Source organism: Lipophrys pholis (genome assembly GCF_963383615.2).
Source record: "Lipophrys pholis genome assembly, chromosome: 22".
Lineage (NCBI taxonomy): Eukaryota > Metazoa > Chordata > Actinopteri > Blenniiformes > Blenniidae > Lipophrys > Lipophrys pholis.
In genome coordinates, this window is record NC_137644.1 from 1,108,977 (window position 1) to 1,129,769 (window position 20,793).

Below are 20,793 nucleotides of genomic sequence, written 5' to 3' on the forward strand. Positions count from 1 at the left end.
AACACTTGACAAGTCCAATGCTGCACACTGAGGAAAATATAATTTATTTCTCTCCATACACCTGAATCAGTCAACATGGAGAATCCCAACAAAACATGTCTGCAGTAGTGTGTAACACTGCTACTGTAACCCAGCAAACAACAACAATAAAACACTGTATCCAGTACAGGTTAAAAATTACAGAAAATAAATATATATATATATATATATATATATATATATATATATATATATGAGAAATAAAACAGAAAATACTAGACGTTTTCTCTTCGCCGAGCTGGATGTGGTCATAGAATTTCATAGACATCAGAGGAAATATCCTCATTGGCAAGACAACGTTGGAAGAACCACCTTGAATGTCTAATCCACTCTTGCACAGCAGCGGCGCTGACTTGGTCACAGGCGTCATCCATGGCCTGAATGAGGGGTGCCTGAGCCTGGGCCCGGAGATCGTAAACCTTCCACCGCCATGCAGAGAACAACTCTTCCATTGGGTTAAGAAAAGGAGAGCATGGTGGAACCAACTGTGGATGGTCTTGAAACCAGTTCTGGACCAGAGCAGCACAGTGGAATGACACCTTGTCCTAGATGACGATGTATTGTGTCTGCTGTATTTGGTTCCTTGCTGTGACTGTGTTGTGAGTATGTGAGGTGTATTGTAAGGGACAATTTTGGCCTGACGGAGGAGGACCCCATCCTGTGTATTGGCCGCACAAAGAGTAACGTTACTCTAACGTTGCCCCGGGACATTGATTATAGCCCTGTGGCCAATGAGTCCTCTCTGTCTTGCTTTGGTGAGGTTGAACCCTGCCGAGATGAATTCATGCTGGATTTGCTCACCATCCATCTGTAGAACTCTCTGAAATACAATGAGAGACAAGATTTTGTAGTTCAGAATAGACCTAGTATACAGTCCATGTCAAAATATCATGTGTGCAGTATGCAACATCCCAGTGCTACAGTAAAGTCAACAATACACACCTCCACACACTCATGCCACAACCGTTTCACCGTCTCTGAGTTCCGCTCAAAAGGCACTCTATACTCTTTCATTTGGACCAGATTTCTTCTCAGGATGTGTGCCAGTGCGAGACCTGATGGACATTATTGAAAATGACTTGGTCAGCAGTAACGTTGGCTTGAATTCCTCTGAGCCTGACGGCATTATTGGCTAAAACCATGTTCATTATCTCGCTCTCTTGTTCTTGTGTGAAAATGCACCCCCTTCCTCCTCGCCGTTCTCGAGCCTCACTCCTATGTAGAGAACCCCCACATGGAACCTACAGTAAAATGAGACAGGGAGGGCCATCCAGAGTGCTGATACGGACAATAAGCAGCAGATTACTGTAACGGTAGACAGATTTGTTTTTTACCTGTTTTCATGTTGAAACGTCCTTCTGACAGACGCCACGGTGGATCTGCTTAGATTGGCCTGAAGTCTTTAGTCCAGCCTCCTTCAGCGTCAATCCATGGCTCACCACATGGTCCACCACATGGTCCACCACATGGTCCACCACATGGTCCACCACATGGTCCACCAGTGTTGCATCTATTTCATTAGATAAATCTGGTCCTCTTCTTCTTCCACGTTGTCCTCCTGCTTCAGGTCTTACTCTTCTGCCACGGCCTCCACCTCTGGCTGGGCCTCCACCTCTTCCTCTACCTCTAGCTCGTTCTTCTCCTCTGTGGATTCCCCCTCTCACCCCCCTCTCAGAGTGGCTCTCACTCTCCCTCTGGCTCCTTCCTTCCTATAGAGCTTGAACATGATTAGTGTGTCTCCAACTAAGCAGTTGTGTGTTTGAGCTCCTGATGGCTGTGTTTCCTGTTCGGCTCACAAGGTGTGGTCATTTCACCATCAGAGCTTGGGAATAGCAAGGAAGTGACTTCATGATATACTTCTGTGTCTAATATATACAAGTGTGTTTAGTGTTTTGCAAATCACTGTGTATTATTTAGCAAAAGGTGTGAGGCTGACAGTGGTGCAGATCTGGGCCATGGTTTGCTTCTTGAGTGGAAGGTTTTGATAATTGTGTAACACTTACAATTTCAGTGCTCAAGCAATCGGAAAAAATCTGGATCTGTAATCTGGATGTAGATTACCAATCTTCAAGATATTGGTGTCATTTTATATATTTTAGGGAATGCTGATTTCAGCTTTGGCACCTTTAACTAACTCAATTTGCAGGTAATTATTTAAAGAAGCAATTTATAAAATAGACAGACAGACAGACAGACAGACAGACAGACAGACAGACAGACAGAGAGAGAGAGAGAGAGAGAGAGAGAGAGAGAGAGAGAGAGAGAGAGAGAGAGAGAGAGAGAGAGAGAGAGAGAGAGAGAGAGAGAGAGAGAGAGAGAGAGAGAGAGAGAGAGATAGATAGATAGATAGATAGATAGATAGATAGATAGATAACCTCTCCAGTTCCCTCACTCTGAGCTTGTCTCCTTGTAAAAAGGTATTTTTTATTGGGACCAGGCAGATTTTTATGCCCTTTGTCACCCATTTGTTATTGTTTGGATGTATTGTTATTTATGAGCTGGGGTGGACAGTATCCGTATAGAATGAAAATAAAACAACACCCAGTCTGTCAGTTCAAAACAACTTTTAAAGTGTTTCTGTTGTCTCATTATTGCAGTCTCTGATGGATTGGATTTATTTAATAGGTTCACCTGTTTTCCGTTGTGAGATGTATTTGGGCAGCAGCAGGGTAACATTGTGGTCTGAGCATCCGAGGGGTTCACCTGCAAATTCCTGATCAAATCCACTTCTCTAACCTCCTGATTATGACAAGTAGTGTTTTTCTTCTGGCTCAAAGAAGTGTTTTACATAAAACAGTACTGTTTGTCTATGATAATTCTTTGCGAACTCACACCATTATTAATAAACCCAACACAGAGTAACAACATGGGGCCTGCACCTTCTCAATTAGCTTAGCTGCTATTGCACACACACTTCACAATAAACATACACTCAGTGGGGACAATGGCCAACCTTTGCCCCCTTGACAGTACCTCCGATCTTATGGAACTCCAGTGTTACCCATAGTCAGGGAGGCAACAACCTATTTTCTAACCCTAACCACCAAGGATCTTTATTTTCACTTTACTATTTTTAATGTTTTCATTTATAAATTCTATTTATTGACAAGTTGGTCTGGGGGGGCTCTCCTGGGAACATTTCTGAAAAAATAGACCTTAAATGGTGCATTCTAATGCATTGTGAACTACTAAATACTACATTGTGGCACGTGATAAATTGTAGGACCAGTTGATATTGAACAAAGTGAACATCAAATACATTATCGTAGAAATATACTTCTTTAAAATTCCATAACTGAACTAATATCCGTGCATAAGATTTCGTTGTATTTATTTGCCAATGACAATAAATCGATTGATTGATTCATGGAGGAGTTCAGAGTGAAGGTAACTTTATTATATTAAAGGAAGATTAAAACAATATAAATCAATATAATCTCAGCTAATAATAGTTTTTAATTTGATGTTTTGAAGACTTTTAAAAGATTTTCCAGCAGAGGTGGGGTTGAGATCAGGAATTTGCAGGTGCAGTTGGACACGTCACCACTTTGAGTTCCTGAGCAAAACCTTTCATCCTGTGTTATGAATGGAACTGTGATCTGAATTTCAAATGTTTCAAGAGATCTTGCTTAAATGGATCTGTGTTCCTAGTGGAGTCCTTGGATTCAGTCTATCCAATCATATCCCCCTTGTTGGTGTCAAACACAACACAGCTGAAGACTGATGCCATGTAATCTACAAATTAAGAAGGGACACACTATTTATGCATTGGACTCAATCTGGACCACTGCAAAGACCAACCAAGAAGAAGAAAAACCAAAGTACCGAAATCCAACACTCACACAAAGTTCACTAAACATCTTTATAGATAGGCTTCAAATGTTTGACTCTAAATATTTGACTGAATAAAACTAGTTAGTGTGATGAAGGTCTCACGGGAATGACATGAAGCCCTCCACCATCAGGCCCGTTTGCTCTGGTGCATCAGGTCCACAGTTAAGCGAGGGGGCCGTCTGTCGAAGCTCCTCCTGACAAGGCTTTTTCTGCGTGTGCATTTTTTCAGCATTTTATTCTGCATGGTTTCCCCGACTTCTTTTCTTCCAAAGAAAACCCAAAACAAACTGTGTTAAACTTAGCCTGTGCCCTGCTCGTGATCATTCATTTATGACAAGTAAGTAAATGGACTTTACTCACAACCTGCAGCCGTTCACCACCAACCCAGGTAGACTACACTACTCATGGGACTACCTGTTGGAGCTGAGCCGCTCTCTATCAGAGTCAGCGGGGATATCTTTCCACGCTGACATCATGCCTCCGGAGTTACTTCGTGGACACAAGGGGAAGAGTATACTCAAGACAGGAGGGTCAAGAGGAGGAATAATGAACAGACTGAGGAGGAGAGGAAAGCAGCTACCTTTACCTGCCATGACACTGTCAAACTTGTAATTGCTACGGACGAAAAGCGAGAATCTGTCTACCCTGATCCAGTTCAATCTGGACTATTGGCAAACTAGTCTGATTTGTTTTGCAGAGGCATGGCTGTCTGATGATTCAAACTTTGATCTGGAGGGTGTTAGCATCATTCGCTTTGACAGGGATGCGGAAAAGAATGCAGAAGTCAATTGGAGGCGGAGTCTTCATGAGTGTCAACAGCAAGTGGGCAACAAACTTCTCTGTGACTGAAGCAGAGAGCTGCAAACATTCCAAACTGATGACTGGGTCCTTCAGACCACACTACCAACCCAGAGGATTTTCCTAAATAACTGTGATTTTAGTTGTAGGTTTTACATTTGGTTATTTGCAGTAAATTACTGTAAGTAACAAATTACTGAAAGTAATAAATCACTAGAAGTATTTCATTAGGAAGTGAAATTATCAACCAGAACAAACTGTAAAATCTTATGAAAAGTAATGGATTAATTAGTTAAGGTTAATACATTATTAAGAATAATGTATTAATTAAAATCATTAAGTGAAAAAAAAATTGTCATTTATTAATTAATACTTACTGGAATTGCAATTAATACTACTTAGACACGTCCTCTAGCTCTTCCGGTGGGACCCCAAGGCGTTCCCAGGCCAGCCGAGAGACATAGTCCCTCCAGCGTGTCCTAGGTCTGCCCTGAGGCTTCCTACCGGAGGGACATGTCCAGAACACCTCCCTAGGGAGGCGTCCGGGGGGCATCCCAAACAGATGCCCGAGCCTCAACTGACTCCTCTGGATGTGGAGGAGCAGCGGCTCTACTCCGAGCTCCTCCCTGGTGACGGAGCTCCTCACCCTACATTTATTCACGTTTATATAAGATGTATACAAGATAATTATTAAATAAGATTTAATGTACTTAATGTACTGGACCACATACAGTCCAGTTTCATCCTGACTGGACCAGACTGGTAAAATATTACTATAATAACCTTTAAATTTACACTTCAAAGTTTTTCTTTGTTGTGGTCACAGTGTGTAATGGAATTATCTATATTTTTGCAAGATCAAACAGTTATTACTGAAAATGATTACAATCTCAACAAAGTAAATTTTAATGAAACATTCTTGTGCAAAATACAATGAAATGTCAAAATAAAAAACTTGTATAAATCCTATATAACCTCCTTGCTTGGTGGGACCAGACTGGAGCCTCCTGGTCGGTTTTGGCCCACGGGCCTTATGTCCTCTCCCGTTTAGGGAAATGAAACTTTTGTGTGCACAGAGTGCACGTGACGTCGAAATCGTCATCCACCCTGTGCGCTCTGGCCCTCTGCGGTAGATCACACAGCCCAAATTGTGGGACTGCGCGATCTGCTCATGCGCCAGAGCCGACAGAACACTGGTATGAGGAGATCCTCCGTTTCCCCGTCTGAACAATCACAATTTTAAAGCAAATAAAAAGCCAGCCGGCTCAGAACTCCGGTCCAGCCCAAGTATTTTGGCTGTTTCAGAGTCGCTCAGCTTGAAATTTGCCAGGAGAACCTGTCTGTTGTCCTCGTCAGGCAGGTTGTCCTCATTAAGGTGTGTTAACAGATGAATATGTGTCCGTGCACAGTGCAGGTTGTCTGCTCTTACCGGGTCCACTCCTCAGAGGTTCTACTGTATTTGAATTAGAGGAGGGAGTAGGAAGGAGTCGGAGTTCGGAACACTGACGGCGAATATAAACGAAACCGCTCGACGAGTCAGAAAGTTGAACTGAATTTTTGAGCAGGAGAGTCTCCTCTGTCATTAATAGTGTTTTGAAGCCGATAAGGTATTCGCCTTCAGAGGAGATAGCGTTTGCAAATCTTATTTTGAAAGGCAAATTGCGGATTTCTTGTCGGATTTCGGTCAGTGGGATTCAGGCCTTGATGAGACGAACAACTGAGTTTTGATTTGATCTCCCGACGACATTCCTACGGGCCGTGGTGGCCGTTTTGGTGTTTCTTGGTGGTGCTAGAGAGCACATTTTGGAACTCTGGGTTTTATCTTTTACATTTCCTTAAATGATTCGGGTTAGGGCTCGATTAGGCATCAGGAGTCAAAAAACAAAGAAGAAAATAGAGTAATAAAAAACATTATGTATGCAATAGGGTCCTGGCCTCCAGGCGTGCATGCGTACGTGTGTTGGAGCAAAATTAACCAAAATAGTTAATGCTGTATAATCCCATTAATACCCTTTATACCCATTATAATAATAGAGCCCAGTGCAGGCACAAAATGTAAACAATCTAAAGGCCCCACCATACTTTTCGCATTGCTTGTCCACAGAACGCGCGGACCGCGGGTGCGTACATGATTGCATCCATACTCTGGGCTCACTTCCGTGTTCGTTCCATAACGTAACGTAACGATCCCGAAAATATCTCCACTTCTTGTCGCGGTGTTCTCCCCCTTTCCTAAAGTAGTTTATGTTTCACTTCAGGAGTTCTGAGCCGCTGGCCACCGTTGCCAACTTGGTGACTTTCTTACTGAATCTGGCGACTTTTCAGGTCCTGTTGGTGACTTTTTCGTGAAAACCTACTAGCGACAAATCTAGCGACTTTTTCTGGTGCTATGGGCGACTTTATAGTGTGTTTGGCGACTCTGAGGTGAAAGCAGGTATCGTTCTGCAGTGACTGTCGCCAACGAGCAGCAGGTCCTGCTGTGAGCCCCTCCCCCGTCCCGAAGCATTCACAGACCTGAGGTCAGTCTGACAGTCCCTCCCTCCCTCCTGCAGCAGTCCCAGCTACAGTCAGATGAGAGTTTACCCTCACCACACTGCGTCCACACTGAGAAAGAACCACGCATGTGTAAGGCCGCCGCTGGTTTACTGAGAGGCAAGTAAATATATGTTTTTTCAATCACACTAAAACGGTTCCAATAAATCACTGCATTTAACTGGCACAGTCTCAGTCCCTTCCTCACCTCGCCAGAGTGTGTGTCTCTCTGTGACGTCAGCCAGCTCATCATGTCTCAGTCAAACTAAGTTAGAGTGCACAGTTCACACGGTCCCAAAAATTGTGCTGCGCGCGGTGGACTGCAGAGGGGTCGGCGCTCACGCCCCGCGGCGGAAGATGATTTTGACGTCACACGCTTTACTCTTAGCAGCAAGAAGCTTAACAGAAACAACAGATTTAGAACAGGGGCACAAGAAACAGAGAGCACATGGTCAGGTTGTGGAGTTAATGTTGTTAGAGCAATGCAAATCCATTTCAGTTATTGAAGTGGGGGGGTGTGGTTTACTGTCCAAGGGAGGGGGGGAGAGGGGGGGAAGGGCACTGCTCAGCAGCCTCACTGCCCGAGGGTATAGGCATTCTGAATGCTCTGGCTGGTCAGGCTCTGTACCTTCTGCCTGAGGGCAGCAGATGGAACAGGTGATGGGCTGGGAGATGTTGGTCACACAGGATGTTATGCGCTCTCTTTAGACAGCGGGTGGTGTAGATGGTGTAGATGGTGTAGATGGTGCTGATTTTCATCCTGATATGTCTCCTGAGACAGATCGACAGTTTAGGCTTCGTTTTGGATCACTATTGTTTCCTTTGTAGCGTTTTATGTTTCATTCAACCACTCTTTCCTTATATATTGTAAATGTACACAGAGTTAAATAGATGTATGTGCGTATGTGTGTGTGTTTTCCTCAGTGACGTGTAACTATGGGAACGGCGGTTGCCAGCACATATGTGACGACACGGACGTAGGGCCAGTGTGTGGATGCCATCAGAAGTACGCTCTGCACTCAGACAGCAAGACCTGCATTGGTGAGTGAAACCTATACCACACACACACACACACACACACACACACACACACACACACACACACACACACACACACACACACACACACACACACACACACACACACACACACACACACACACACACTAGGGCTGCAACTAATCTGCAATAATCCTTTGATATTTTCATAATTAAAATTTTTATTAACCAACTCATTGATGACTAAATTACTTAACAGCTATTTTTCACTCACCCACTCACTACTTCAGCCGAGTCGCACCCCTGGTGTTTCAGTTAAGGCGATCAGCCATACACGTCGCTTATGGAGGGAGTACATTGGAAGACATCACTTTAGTCTTTCTGTCATTGAGGGCCAGCCCGATTCAGCTATGCTTCTTTGTAACACGAGCTAAGAGGTCCTGTGCCTGTGCTATGTTGTTTGTCGATGACATTGCGCTAATTTCAAAGTCGAGATCCATAATGGCTATCTCTGGATTTCAAACTAAGAGTATCTCGGTGTCACTGTGAAACCGAGTTCAGATCCCCTGCCGCTGATCGCTTTACGAAGCATGTAATAATGCAATAACAAACAGAAAGAGAGCTGGAGTTTCCTTCTGTAGGACCCCAGCAGAGATATCAAACTCCTCCATGTTCTCACCTTGGGAGTCAGAACCTTTCCTCCTGTACATGATGTCAATTGCCCGAAGGAGTCTTGGCGGGATGCCATATGCATTAAGGATCATAATCATTTTCCCTCTGTGTATAGAGTCGAAGACCTTCTTGAAGTCCAGGAACATAACAACAACAGGTAAATTGTTCTTAGCCATCTCTTCGAGTATTCTCTGCAGGGCTAAGATTTGACTGACTGTGGCTTCCTTCCTTGATGCCATTCTGGTGATCTCAGTAACAATACTGAGCACTAACACAATTCAGACTTATTCGATGAGTTATCACCGTTTGTCGTGTTTCCACCTTCCGGCACAGGAAACAATGTTCAGAAGAGACCACTGTTCAGGTCTTGCTTCATGGATGAGCCCGGCTGCAGAACTCAAGTATGATGTCATCTAAGCCAGGGGTTCTCAACCTGTTTGACCTCGGGGCCCAAATCTCCCAGTACAAAGTGGCCCGGGCCCATTTAAATAATAACACTTTAATTTCAACTGATCCGAGTCTTGGTTTGATCTGAATTTAATAATAAATCAAGTCCACTTGGATAAACAAGGTAAAACCTTGTAAAATAAATGATACTATACACTGTGATGATCTCATAAACATTTCTTCATCTCATGTATGGCAGAGCGTATGGCTCTCAGCTCTGCCCCCGTTCACAAAGCCCAACTTGAGAAAGTCAGGGTTGTACTTGCAAACATATTTCGCATTTGAGGAGGAGGAAGCAGGACTCGGTTTCTGGGATGAACACCTGGAGCATTTATGTGTCAGTAACTATACATGTACAGCTCTTTGCTCGACATGCTCTGATCTTCCACTCATCTCTGTTGCTTCATTGCAACCTGTGCACATAGCATCTGTTATGGGGGCCACTTAAACGAGACTCCACTTACCCTCCTGTCAGTGAAAACATCAGGCCTCAAGCAGTAAATTCAGAATATATAAAAAAGCTGCACAGTAGATTATTTTATACTCCAATCAGTTTCATCCAGTTATGTTTTCAGGCCTTATTTGATTGAAACACTTGGATCCTATCTGTGGATTTAGGGCTCTTATAAAATGTAAGTGCAACTTCTGAAATTAGAATAACTGTTTTCTCACAGGTGCTAATTTATACAAACAAACTATAACTACGATACCACATTAACTTGTAAATTCTGATTTCTGGAATCATGAAAATAAAAGTCAATAAAGCACAGAAAATGTTCTAAAAGAAAAAAGAAAAAAAAAGCACCAACTGTGTTTATATGGCACTTTTTGGTATGAAGGTAATATGAAGCTCAAATTTATTTGAAATCCAGGTCATCTGGATTGTGGCTTTGGCTCTCATGTTCACCCTGAACTACAACCATTACGTCATCTGCATGTTTGAGGTGAGGACAGTCAACTGCTCAATTCTACCACGGTCAGCAGTGAAGTTCTGAGGAGTTTTAGTCCTGCCTATTTTCAATAAAACTGAACCGGTTTATTAAGAAAATATTAAAACTGTAACTATGTTGAATGAAAAGCTCATTATGTACTCATCATGGTCATTTAAAAAACTCAGGAAGTCTTTGGAGACTGAAATCTGATATCGTATGGTTCCGTTTGTAACCTTGGTCCTGTGAGTGGAGAGGCTTCCCCTCCATTCAGAGATATATTGTATATATATATATCTATTGGAGTACCTGAACCATCGGATCAGGCGACATGGATCATTTCTTTAAGACAACCCACGTGTGGACGTGGCTGACCACCTATTAAACCCGCGTCAGCCACCTCCCCAGTGATTCACTGATGGAACGAATCCCAGAGTAGCCTCGGGGTAGAGGGGAAGCCTCTCCACTCAGAGAACCAAAGTCACAAACGTAACCATACGTTCTCTATCGTTACTAGGCTTCCCCTCCACCCAGAGATATGTTGTATATATATTTGTCTATTGGAGATCTGTAAGACACATCCCAATGGGATAGAGCAGCACCATCCCTCGCTGAGGTATGTGAGCTTCGAATGAGACGTCCCCACCACCAAGTGCTCTACAAAAAAACGTGGGTCAAAAACTATATACACTACATAATACCGAAGACTTGCCAGCTCTGCAGGATGCAAGATGCTAGATGCTAGACACTACCAAGGGCTGGTTGGCCCTGTCGCTAGGGCCTAACTCGAAAGTGAGGAAGCCACTCAACCAGCCTACCCAAGGGTGGCTGACAGGGAAAACTTATAACTACTGCTGGGCTGCACCCAGCACCCGCTCACCGAACGACGTGCTTGCAGCCACATTGAACTGATAGAACCTAACAAACATGGAAGGGGCAGACCAGGTGGCTGCAGCACAAATCTCACTGCGAGATGCGCCATGCCACAATGCCCCGGACATTGCCGTTCCCCGAGTGGAATGTGCCTGAATTCCTGTCGAAAAATGGCACCCCGGCTCTGTATACGCCTGTTGATCCAGGACCACACCTGCATCCTCCGGCAAAAACCTACACAGGTGCTTATCCACTGAGAGAGCATTAAGCTCCCCTACCCTCTTTGCTGTTGCCAACGCCAAAAGAAGGGCGGACTTAAATGACAGCCACTTTAAGTCCACAGACTCTAATGGCTCAAACGGAGGCCCTTTAAGGGCCTTCCAGACCAGCTCCAGGTCCCAGGGCAGGAATGACGGTCAGCATGTCTCCTAGCAGCCTTAAGAAACTGGGAAATCTGTTTATCTGTTTCCTCAGGTAACTGGTAGTGCCCCACCCAAGCTGCCTTAATCACCGCGACCATACCCCTAAGAGTGGAGGGCGACCTCTCAGCATCCTGTAGCCCTTGGAGGAACTGGAGGATAGCTGGGGCCGACGAAGTTATCCGGTCAATATGGTGCTCCCCACACCAAGTCACAAAGACTTAAGACAGAAGGTCCCGGCGCACTGGGAGCTCCCATGGAGTCCCGTCCAGTAATGGCGGGATGTCTGAGAACCAGGTCATGTGTAGCCTCGTCTCCTCCATTGGTACCCTCCGCAGGATGGATGGAAAGAGGACAAACGGGGGAAAGGCATACTGCAATGCCTGTGGCCATGGGTGGGCTAGAGCAGTGGTTCTCAACCTTTTTGTGGTCCTGGACCCCATGCCTATTTAAGATCAACCCTGAGGACCCCCCCCCCCACCCACCCCCAAACCCCAAAAATCTGGGGGTGAGGATGCAATTTGATAGAAACAGCAGAAACTGCATTTTAAATTGCATTTGGGCATTTATTCTCTCTTTTAGGCAAGTATGGTTTTTCAGTAGCAACTTCCAGAACAAAAATAAAATCAAACTCAGATATTAGAACAAAACAGATTTTCAAACTGTAGCTTTTGAGACATATGTATGCAACAAACAGAATTATAATACAGTAGCTTTCAGAAATATGAATGAATGGTAATGGTAAACAAGAACAAAAAACAAACAGTATGAAATCTCAATAACTATCATATAATCAAGTCTTAGTAGAGGCAGATGGTGTGTGTGTGTGTGTGTGTGTGTGTGTGTGTGTGTGTGTGTGTGTGTGTGTGTGTGTGTGTGTGTGTGTGTGTGTGTGTGTGTGTGTGTGTGTTTGTGTGTGTGTGTGTGTGTGTGTGTGTGTGTGTGTGTGTGTGTGTGTGTGTGTGTGTGTGTGTGTGTGTGTGTGTGTGTGTGTGTGTGTGTGTGTGTGTGTGTGTGTGTGTCATTAAAGCAAAGCATCCTTACTTTTTTGGTGTCGCTTGGGTGTGGTGTGGTGAAGTGTTCCCGTGAGACACTTGCACTTGTCTGCCACTCCTGAGTTTGTGTGACCTGGGTTGAATAGTGGCGGCAGCTGTAATGATCCTTCTGTCCGGTCGAAGTCTGTTTCTCTTCTTGGTCTTTATGTGTTCGAGCTCAGAAAGTGACCTCACACAAGTATGTCGACCCAAATGGCTGCAACTGGTAAAGAGCCTCTTTGTGAGCTCCAGGTCCTCCCTCTCCACACAGCAGCAAACTGTGTCAGTGACGTCTCTGAAGGTTTCAGCCTGAAGCTGCTGTCTGAAGACGGTTCAATGACGCTCTCATGGAGCTGCTCTGGAGCTGCTCTGGTGCTGCTCTGGTGCTGTGTCCATGCTGCTGTGCATGAATGGCCTGCCTATCCGGTCAGATCTAGCTGACCTGTCCTCAATGTCTGGGAAGTAGGATTCAAACTCAGCTGCCAGTTTGGCCTGGTGCATTTTTACAGTTTTCAAAATGTTCTGCTTCATGATCTGGGTCATGTTAACTATCCAAGAGTTAAGCTGATGGAAGCTACTGACATCCCCCTTTTCACACCTTCTCAACTAAAGGTCAGTTTTCCTCATGAAGGCTGACACTTTATCATACATCTGAAGAACAGTGTTGTCATTACCTTGTAAGCTGGTGTTCAACTCCTTCAGATGGCCAGAATCCTCAGTGAGGTGAGCCAGGTGAGCCAACCAGGTCTGGTCTTCAGGTTGAGCAGCTATAGGATGTTAATGCTCAGAGAGGAAATGGTGCGGCTGCTCTCTCAGTTCAAATAGTGTCTGCAGTGCTTTCCCCCTCGATAGCCAACGTACGTCTGTATGGAGCAGCAGCTGATGAAGGTCACTGCCCGTTTCCTCACACAGTTTGTGGAACAGTCTTGTGATTTAATGAAGTTAATCACTTGAACAGCGTCTGTCAAAACACTGTCCCGTTCTGGGCTCATGTGTTTGGAAGCCAACGCTTCTCTGTGACTGATGCAGTGGACGCTTTGGATGTCGGGGTTCACCTGCCTGATTCGAGCGACAGGTCCGCGGTGCCGACCTCTCATAGACGCTGCCCCGTCTGTACATAGATGCCAGCAGCGCTTCCAGTCCAACGTCTGCTCTGTGAAAAAACAGTCAATGAAAATAAATATGTCCTCACCGGTGGTTTCTTCAGGTCGTGGCTTGCAGAATACGATGTGTTCAAATATATCGTTGACTGTCATCTTTGAAATGAGCAAACATGACTAACTGGGCTTCTCCATTCACGTCAGTAGACTCGTCTAACTGTACCGCAAAAGATCCCGCGATTTTCAGTTTGTCGGTCACCTGCTGAACAACGTCACCAACCATCTCATCCACCCTGCGGCATACAGTGTCGTTAGACAGTGGTACTGATCGGACTGCATCTGCCGCTTTTTTATCCACCATGATTTCAGCTAAGATAGTTGCAGCTGGTGCAATCAGCTGCTCTGCTATTGTGTTTGGCTTTTTAGCTTTGGCAATAAGCAAAGCTCCCTGGTAGGAAGCTTGAAGGGAAGTTGCTGAAGTCTGACTTGCTTCACGCATGTGATTTTGCGTACCCTTGAATTCGGACAATTTCCGCGTGAAAAAGTCGTCAGTGTTACCTCGTGATGACGGAGGCCTGGTGCTCAGATGCCGCTGCAGGTGTGCCGGTTTCATGGCATGGTTTGAACGTACCTCTCCACATAAAAAACACAGAGGCTGTTGAGGGTCCGAATCAGTAAATCCCAGATTGATGTATTCTTCTTTATAAAGTCTCTTTTTGATGTCTATTTTCTTTTTTTTCCCCAGCGGCCCAGAGTCTGCTTTGTCCGAAACAAGCGGTCTTTTTAATTTGAGCCATCTCTCTATGTTGTCAAGTCGTCCACTTATTTTTCTTCTACTTTGTGTAGCAGTGTTTATTTTCTCCTTAATCTCTTTTTACTGTAGTATAGCTTTGGTTCTGGATGGGCCCTCATACTGACCTGTGATTGACTAAGGAGGTTATGGTTTTTTTCCCCTAATGTATTAACCCTTAATTAAACATAAGGGGGAAAAGCACAACCTTCTGGCCGTGTAATATGACGTAATACATCTGAATATAGTTCTGGAATGGGCCTGACATTCCTGATATTCCTGGAACATCTCTTTGGCTCCAATAAATCTTCAAGAAGATCAAAAATCACCTGTATTGGTGAGGTTTTTAACTGAGCTTGTGGATTAGAAGTGATGTGTGTTGATGTGTTCTACAGAGTGACAGCATTCGCTCCCTGCAGCATCCTCCTCTCTGATCAACTCCATGGAGTTTCTCTGAATGCTGAGCGCTCTGGAGTGTGTGAACTGCTCAGTAGCTGCTGGGAGAATAACTGGGGGGGTGGAGTCATATATATTTATACCCATTTGCTGATCCGACTTGTGTTACGCCCTGGGCGAACACCCGCCTCCACGAGATGCACCTGAGACGGTGATTCTCATTTCATCTCGTGCGCGGTGCGCTCTGGTGGCTGGACACGTCTCTCATACCAAAATCCACAACTGAATATAACAAATTCTCCCGAATCGCCACATTCCTGACAGATTAATGAAAGTGACGATGCGCAACGGCACAGAGCAGCCCGCCACAGCTTTACGCATTTTAGTTTGTAACACCGCGGAACGATAATGGTGACGGGGCGTAACGACTCGTGATGATCCGCCACTTTTTTAAATTAACTCAGCATCATCAAATTGTTTCTTAGCTTTGGCAAGGTTCCATGAAACAAGCGATGATGCGCTGTTGACTTTAAACTTTAGACTTTAGACTTTGCTTTATTAATCCCTTGGGATGTCTCCGTCAGTGACATTTGAGTTCCAGCAGCTTAAAAGAAGAGGAGCAGCACCCAGAGGATAACAAAGATGAGTTACAGGAAGAAAGGTAATTCACCTTAACTTAACTAAATATAGAAGTGGCAAAAAGAATTACACTCCTAGCAAAAAATTGTACAAAAATATAAGATAATATAACTCTTAACTCTTAATTAGACTCCTGGCAAAATATAGTACAAGAAATATAAAATAATATAAACTCTTAACTAACCTTAACTTAGTTAGATATAGAAATGGCAAAAAGAATAAGACTCCTAACAAAATATAGGAGTGAAAGTGGCCTAACGAAAAATTGATCTGTGGATACAGAAAGAATTATTGCACAAGTATGATCATTTGCAGTGAAGAGACAATTAGATATTGCACAGTTTGCATTATGGGATGTGAGATGGAGGATGATGAGGTGGATAGCAGCTACTGCTACTACTAGAGTCCGGCTTCATGTTGACTACAGAGCAGTTTGTCCAGTCTGGACGTGTCCTTCTTGGATGTGCTGTCCCCAGGACACCACAGTGTAAAAGAGGACACTGGTCACAACAGACTGATAAAACATCCACAGTAGTTTGCTGCAGATGTTGAAGGACAGCAGTGTCCTCAGGAAGGACAGCCTGCTCTGTGTCTTCCTGTACAGGTGGCTGGTGTGTGTTGACCAGTCCAGTTTGTTGTCCAGCCACAGTCCCAGGTATTTGTAGGAGTCAACAGCCTCCACCTCCTCTCCCTCCAGTAGGACTGGTCTGGGCTTTGGTCTGGACCTCCCAGAGTCTATGACCAGCTCCTTTGTCTTGGAGGTGTAGAACTCCAGGTGGTTACTGTGGCACCAGACGGCAAAATCCCCCACCAGACTCCGATCCTCCTCCTCTCTGTCCTCCCTGATGCATCCAACGATGGCTGAGTCATCAGCGTACCTCTGTATGTGACACAGCTCTGAGTGGTTACAGAAGTCCGAGGTGTACAGGGTGAAGAGAAGAGGGGCCAGCACTGTGCCCTGGGGGGCTCCAGTGCTGCTGATCACAGTATCAGACGTGGTGTCTTTCAGCCTGACATACTGAGGCCTGTCGGTGAGGTAGCAGGAGATCCAGGCCACCAGGTAGGGGTCCACTCCCATGGTCTTTAGTTCATCCTGGAGCAGGAGGGGCTGGATCGTGTTGAAGACACTAGAGAAGTCCAGGAAGAGGATCCTAACTGTGCCACTTCCCTTGTCCAGGTGGGAGTGGGCCCGATGTAGAAGGTAGAGGATGGCATCCTCCACACCAACATTTGGCTGGTAGGCATGTTGCACCTGGGGTCTGAGAAGGCTGAGGAAGAGCCGCTCCAACGTCTTCATGAGGTGTGATGTGAGTGCCGCCGGTCGTTCGTCGTTCAGCTTGCTGGGCCGCTTCTTTTTAGGCACCGGAACGATGCAGGAAGTCTTCCAGAGGGGGGGCACTCTCCTTAGCTGCAGGCTGAGGTTGAAGCCCCGTTGAAGTGGTTCCCCCAGCTCTGTAGCGCAGGTCTTTAGTATTCTTGGACACACCTTGTCCGGGCCTGGGAAGGGAAGGTGGCCGCAGTGGGTGGGGGTCGGGGGGTTGGACTGGTTGAACCTGTTGAACAAGTCATTCAGTTCGTTTGCCCTCTCCATTGTCCCCCCCTCAACTCTGGTCTTGCTGTTGTGGCCTGTGATGGTCCTCACGCCTTCCCAGACCTCCCTCATGTTGTTCTCCATCAGCTTCTGCTCCACCTTTTTCCTATAGCTGTCCTCAGCTTCCATCACACAGTGTTTCACCTCCCTCTGTGCTGCCTTCATGGCCTCCCTGTCTTTGCTCCTGAAGACAGCCTTCTTCTTGTTGAGGACAGCTTGGACTTCCCGCGTTACCCATGGCTTGTTGTTCAGGTAACAGTGGACAGTCTTAACAGGGGAGACCACATCTGTGCAGAAGTTCAGGTCGTCTGTCAGACAGTGTGTCGTCCCCTCTATGTCCTCGCCGTGTGGGTTGATCAGCACATCCCAGTCCGTGGTGTTGTAGCAGTCTCTCAGGACACTTTCCATCTCAGGGGACCACCTCCTGATGGAGCGTATTGTGAAAGGATGGTTTTGGACCAGGGGGGTGTACTGTGGCTGTAGGTGAACCAGGTTGTGATCTGACTTCCCTAGTGGGGGGAAGGGTGTGGCTCTGCATGCATCCCTGACATTAGCAGACAGCAGATCTATTGTCCTGTTGTTCCTTGTAGGACAGTCAACAACCTGGTGGAAAACAGCCAAGGTAGGGTCCAGAGGTGCACGGTTGAAGTCCCCTGAGATGAACCTGAATGCCTCAGGGTGCTGTGTCTGCAGTCTCACTGTGACAGAGTGGATCCTCTCACGTGCGGTGGCTGTGTCCGCTCTCGGTGGGATGGAAACACCGACGGGGATCAGGTGGCTGCGTCTCGGTGGGATGTAAACACTGACGGGGATCACGTGACTGAACTCCCTCTGCAGATAATATGGCCGCAGGCTAACGGCTAGCAGTTCAAGGTCCCGGCAACGCCACACATTGTTTACAGAGAAACATCCTGGGTTACACCAGCGGTTGTTTACGTACATGATGATCCCCCCACCTTTTCTTTTACCACTCGCTTCCGTGTCTCTGTCGCTCTCACAGCGGTGAATCCCGGCAGGTCCACGTTAGCATCCGGTACGAGGTGGTTTAGCCATGTCTCCGTAAAGATGAACCAGCTGCTCTCCCTGAAGGTCCGCTGGTTGTTCAATGCGGACAGCTCATCAATCTTGTTCGTCAGCGAGTTCAAGTTTCCCATGATGACGGAGGGAATCGATGGTTTGTAGCACCTCCGGTTGTCCGCTCGGTTAGCCTTTAGCTTAGCCCCAGCCTTGCAGCCCCTGGGTTTCCTCCTCAGCTCCGCCAGGATGATGTGTCGTGTCCCGGCTCGTCCCATTGTTCGTAGAGCCAGCAGTTCCTCTCTCGAATAAGTGAGAAAACTGGCTCCTGGTTTCATGTCAAGAGGTAAAATTATCCATAGGATATATAAAGAGTCACACAACCTCTTCGTAAGAAGAGTAGAGAGAAGCAAAACGTGATTAAAAAGTTAAGAGAGCTAACGAAACTGGAGAGCTACTGGAGAAGCAGCCAGCTCCCACATCACCAACTAACTTACGCTCACTTGTGCCAATGCCGACATATCGTAGACACGGAGTGCTTGTATCACGCTATGTTTTCAATTTCGGTTTTGCGGCAGTGGGATTTTGGAGGCTCGTTGGTATTAAAGCTGCTGCATGCAGAGAGTTGAAGTCCTGATCCACTCTGCTGATCGCTCCAGTCTGCTGCAGGTCAAACATGGGCCGGTAATATAAAACTAAAGTCCAGTCAGAGTTCAACTGACGCTTTTCCTGCTCCACTTTTTCACACTGCAGGTCAGGTTGTTTCTTTTTTTACATTTGGACTCACTGTTGGATGACATGTGGTTTCGCGGGTCGTGAAATTGAAAACCGTGGACGTCCGAGCGGCGCAGCATTGACATAATTACGTCAGATGCGCTTTGACTACGGTGTGGGATGAGGATTAAAAAGGTAGAGCGGCGCATTTTTTTTAACCCACAAATCGCACTTTATTTCACGTTGATGTGCAGCTAATGGGCCGCCGCGGGCCAGACAGGTAGCTCCCACGGGTCACCTATTGAGGACCTCTGTCATAGAATCTTTTTTTAAAGAGATGTTTGATTTTCACGGACCTCTTGCAATTCCCCCTAGAGACACTTCTGCGCCCCTGGCACGTCTCCAGTGTAGCGCTCAGGTCCGCAGGACCCCAGCCCGGCCTTTGTGGCAGTAGGGGAGCTTCCGCTCCTAAGGTTGTTAGAGCCCCAATTCTCGCAAGAACCCCGTGCAGAATTCCATCGAGGAAGTGCTCCCGAAGCCGGGAGTGCACACTCTCTCTCCTCAAACGTTATAGGAAGTCGTACGAAAACGGAGTAGAAATAAGCACTTGTGAGCCACTTCTCAACACCCGAGCGGACAGGAAAGAGCCCTGTGTCCTTCACGTGTGATGTCTCCACACGGAGACAGCATGCTCAACACCGGCTTATTGTCTACTATGCACCGTCAGCAAACTCACTGAGCCTTTTCCCATCGCCCGATTGGGACCGGGAACAAGGACTCTTGTGTTCCCCGCACTGAAGCCTCGCCACAGAGGCCCTATGCCAACACAGAGAATGCAACGGCAAGGATATTTAAATGGTGAAGACAGCCCTAACACAGCCACCACGAGAGACGATCACTCCCTCTCCAACCTGTAAAGGTAAGCGACACGCCACGCTGCTCCAGTGGAATCAGAAAAATCACTGGGGAGGTGGCTGACGCGGCTGACGCAGGTTAAATAGGCGGTCAGCCACGTCCACAGGTGGGTTGTCTTAAAGAAATGATCCACGTCACCTGACCCGAGGGTTCAGGTACTCCAATAGAGATACATATATACAATATATCTCTGGGTGGATGCGGAAGCCAAGTAACAGTAGAGAACCACCTTTCTTCAACACTGCTAATAATAAATCCAATAACAGGGAGTCACAGCAGTGTATTCACTTTAAATCCAGGTCAACGACATGACCTATATAAAACGAATCATCATTCTAGGGAAGTAGTCTACTGACAAGTGGCAGTCAATCACAAGTTATTCACCTGTCAATGTTTTAGATTTAGTTAAAAATCAAAGTTTCACTAATTCAAATAACATCATTTGAACAGACAGGGGCGTAATTTAAAGTCAGGGGACTGCTGAAGACAGTGCCCTTTCTTTTGTAAATGAACTTACTTCAACAGCAGAACATGCAAACTGCATGAAAAACAAACGTGGACAATGTTATACAAATTGAGAAAAGTATAGTTTAAATCGTTCCTCTGGAGTCTTGAAGACCTGGTTATCCTGATTTGTGTCCTGGATCTAGTTCGTATCAATACAAAAATGAGCTTTAACTAGTCTTGAACAACCAAAGATAACCGTAACCTTTTTTCCTAATCTGTAGAGGACGAATGTGTCTTTCCAGGTGAGTGAAGCTATTTAGAGTTGCCCTCAATCCCCATCCTTCCTGTCTGAAAGCACTTGGGATGAGCACACCTTCTCAATTGGTAACCAGTAAGTGGTGATTGTCTGTATTTAGTAAAGTCATGACCTGAACCCTTCGATGAAGTTGCACAAGGAATTGTGTTCAAGTCTTCTCCCTTTACACACATATTTGAAAGATAAAGGCTGAAATTAGATCTGGAAGGGACATTTAGCAGCTCTTAGTTCTATGTTGTTTTAGCACTGTTTGTTAGAACATATTGTTGTTTTGTGAAATAGTTTCACTTCAGTT

The 20,793-nt window shown here is 45.7% G+C and overlaps 1 protein-coding gene across 2 annotated transcripts in view; it reads left to right on the forward strand.

Annotated features, from left to right (window-relative positions):
• Positions 1-20,793, forward strand: part of scube1 (signal peptide, CUB domain, EGF-like 1) — a gene marked incomplete at its 3' end in the record, with an annotated part of 251,229 nt that overhangs the window by 130,621 nt on the left and 99,815 nt on the right. For both annotated transcript variants that reach the window (XM_080492502.1, XM_080492503.1), the window contains exon 6: positions 8,128-8,244. In XM_080492502.1, coding sequence (XP_080348628.1) covers positions 8,128-8,244 — 117 coding nt within the window. The remainder of the gene's footprint in view (positions 1-8,127; positions 8,245-20,793) is intronic.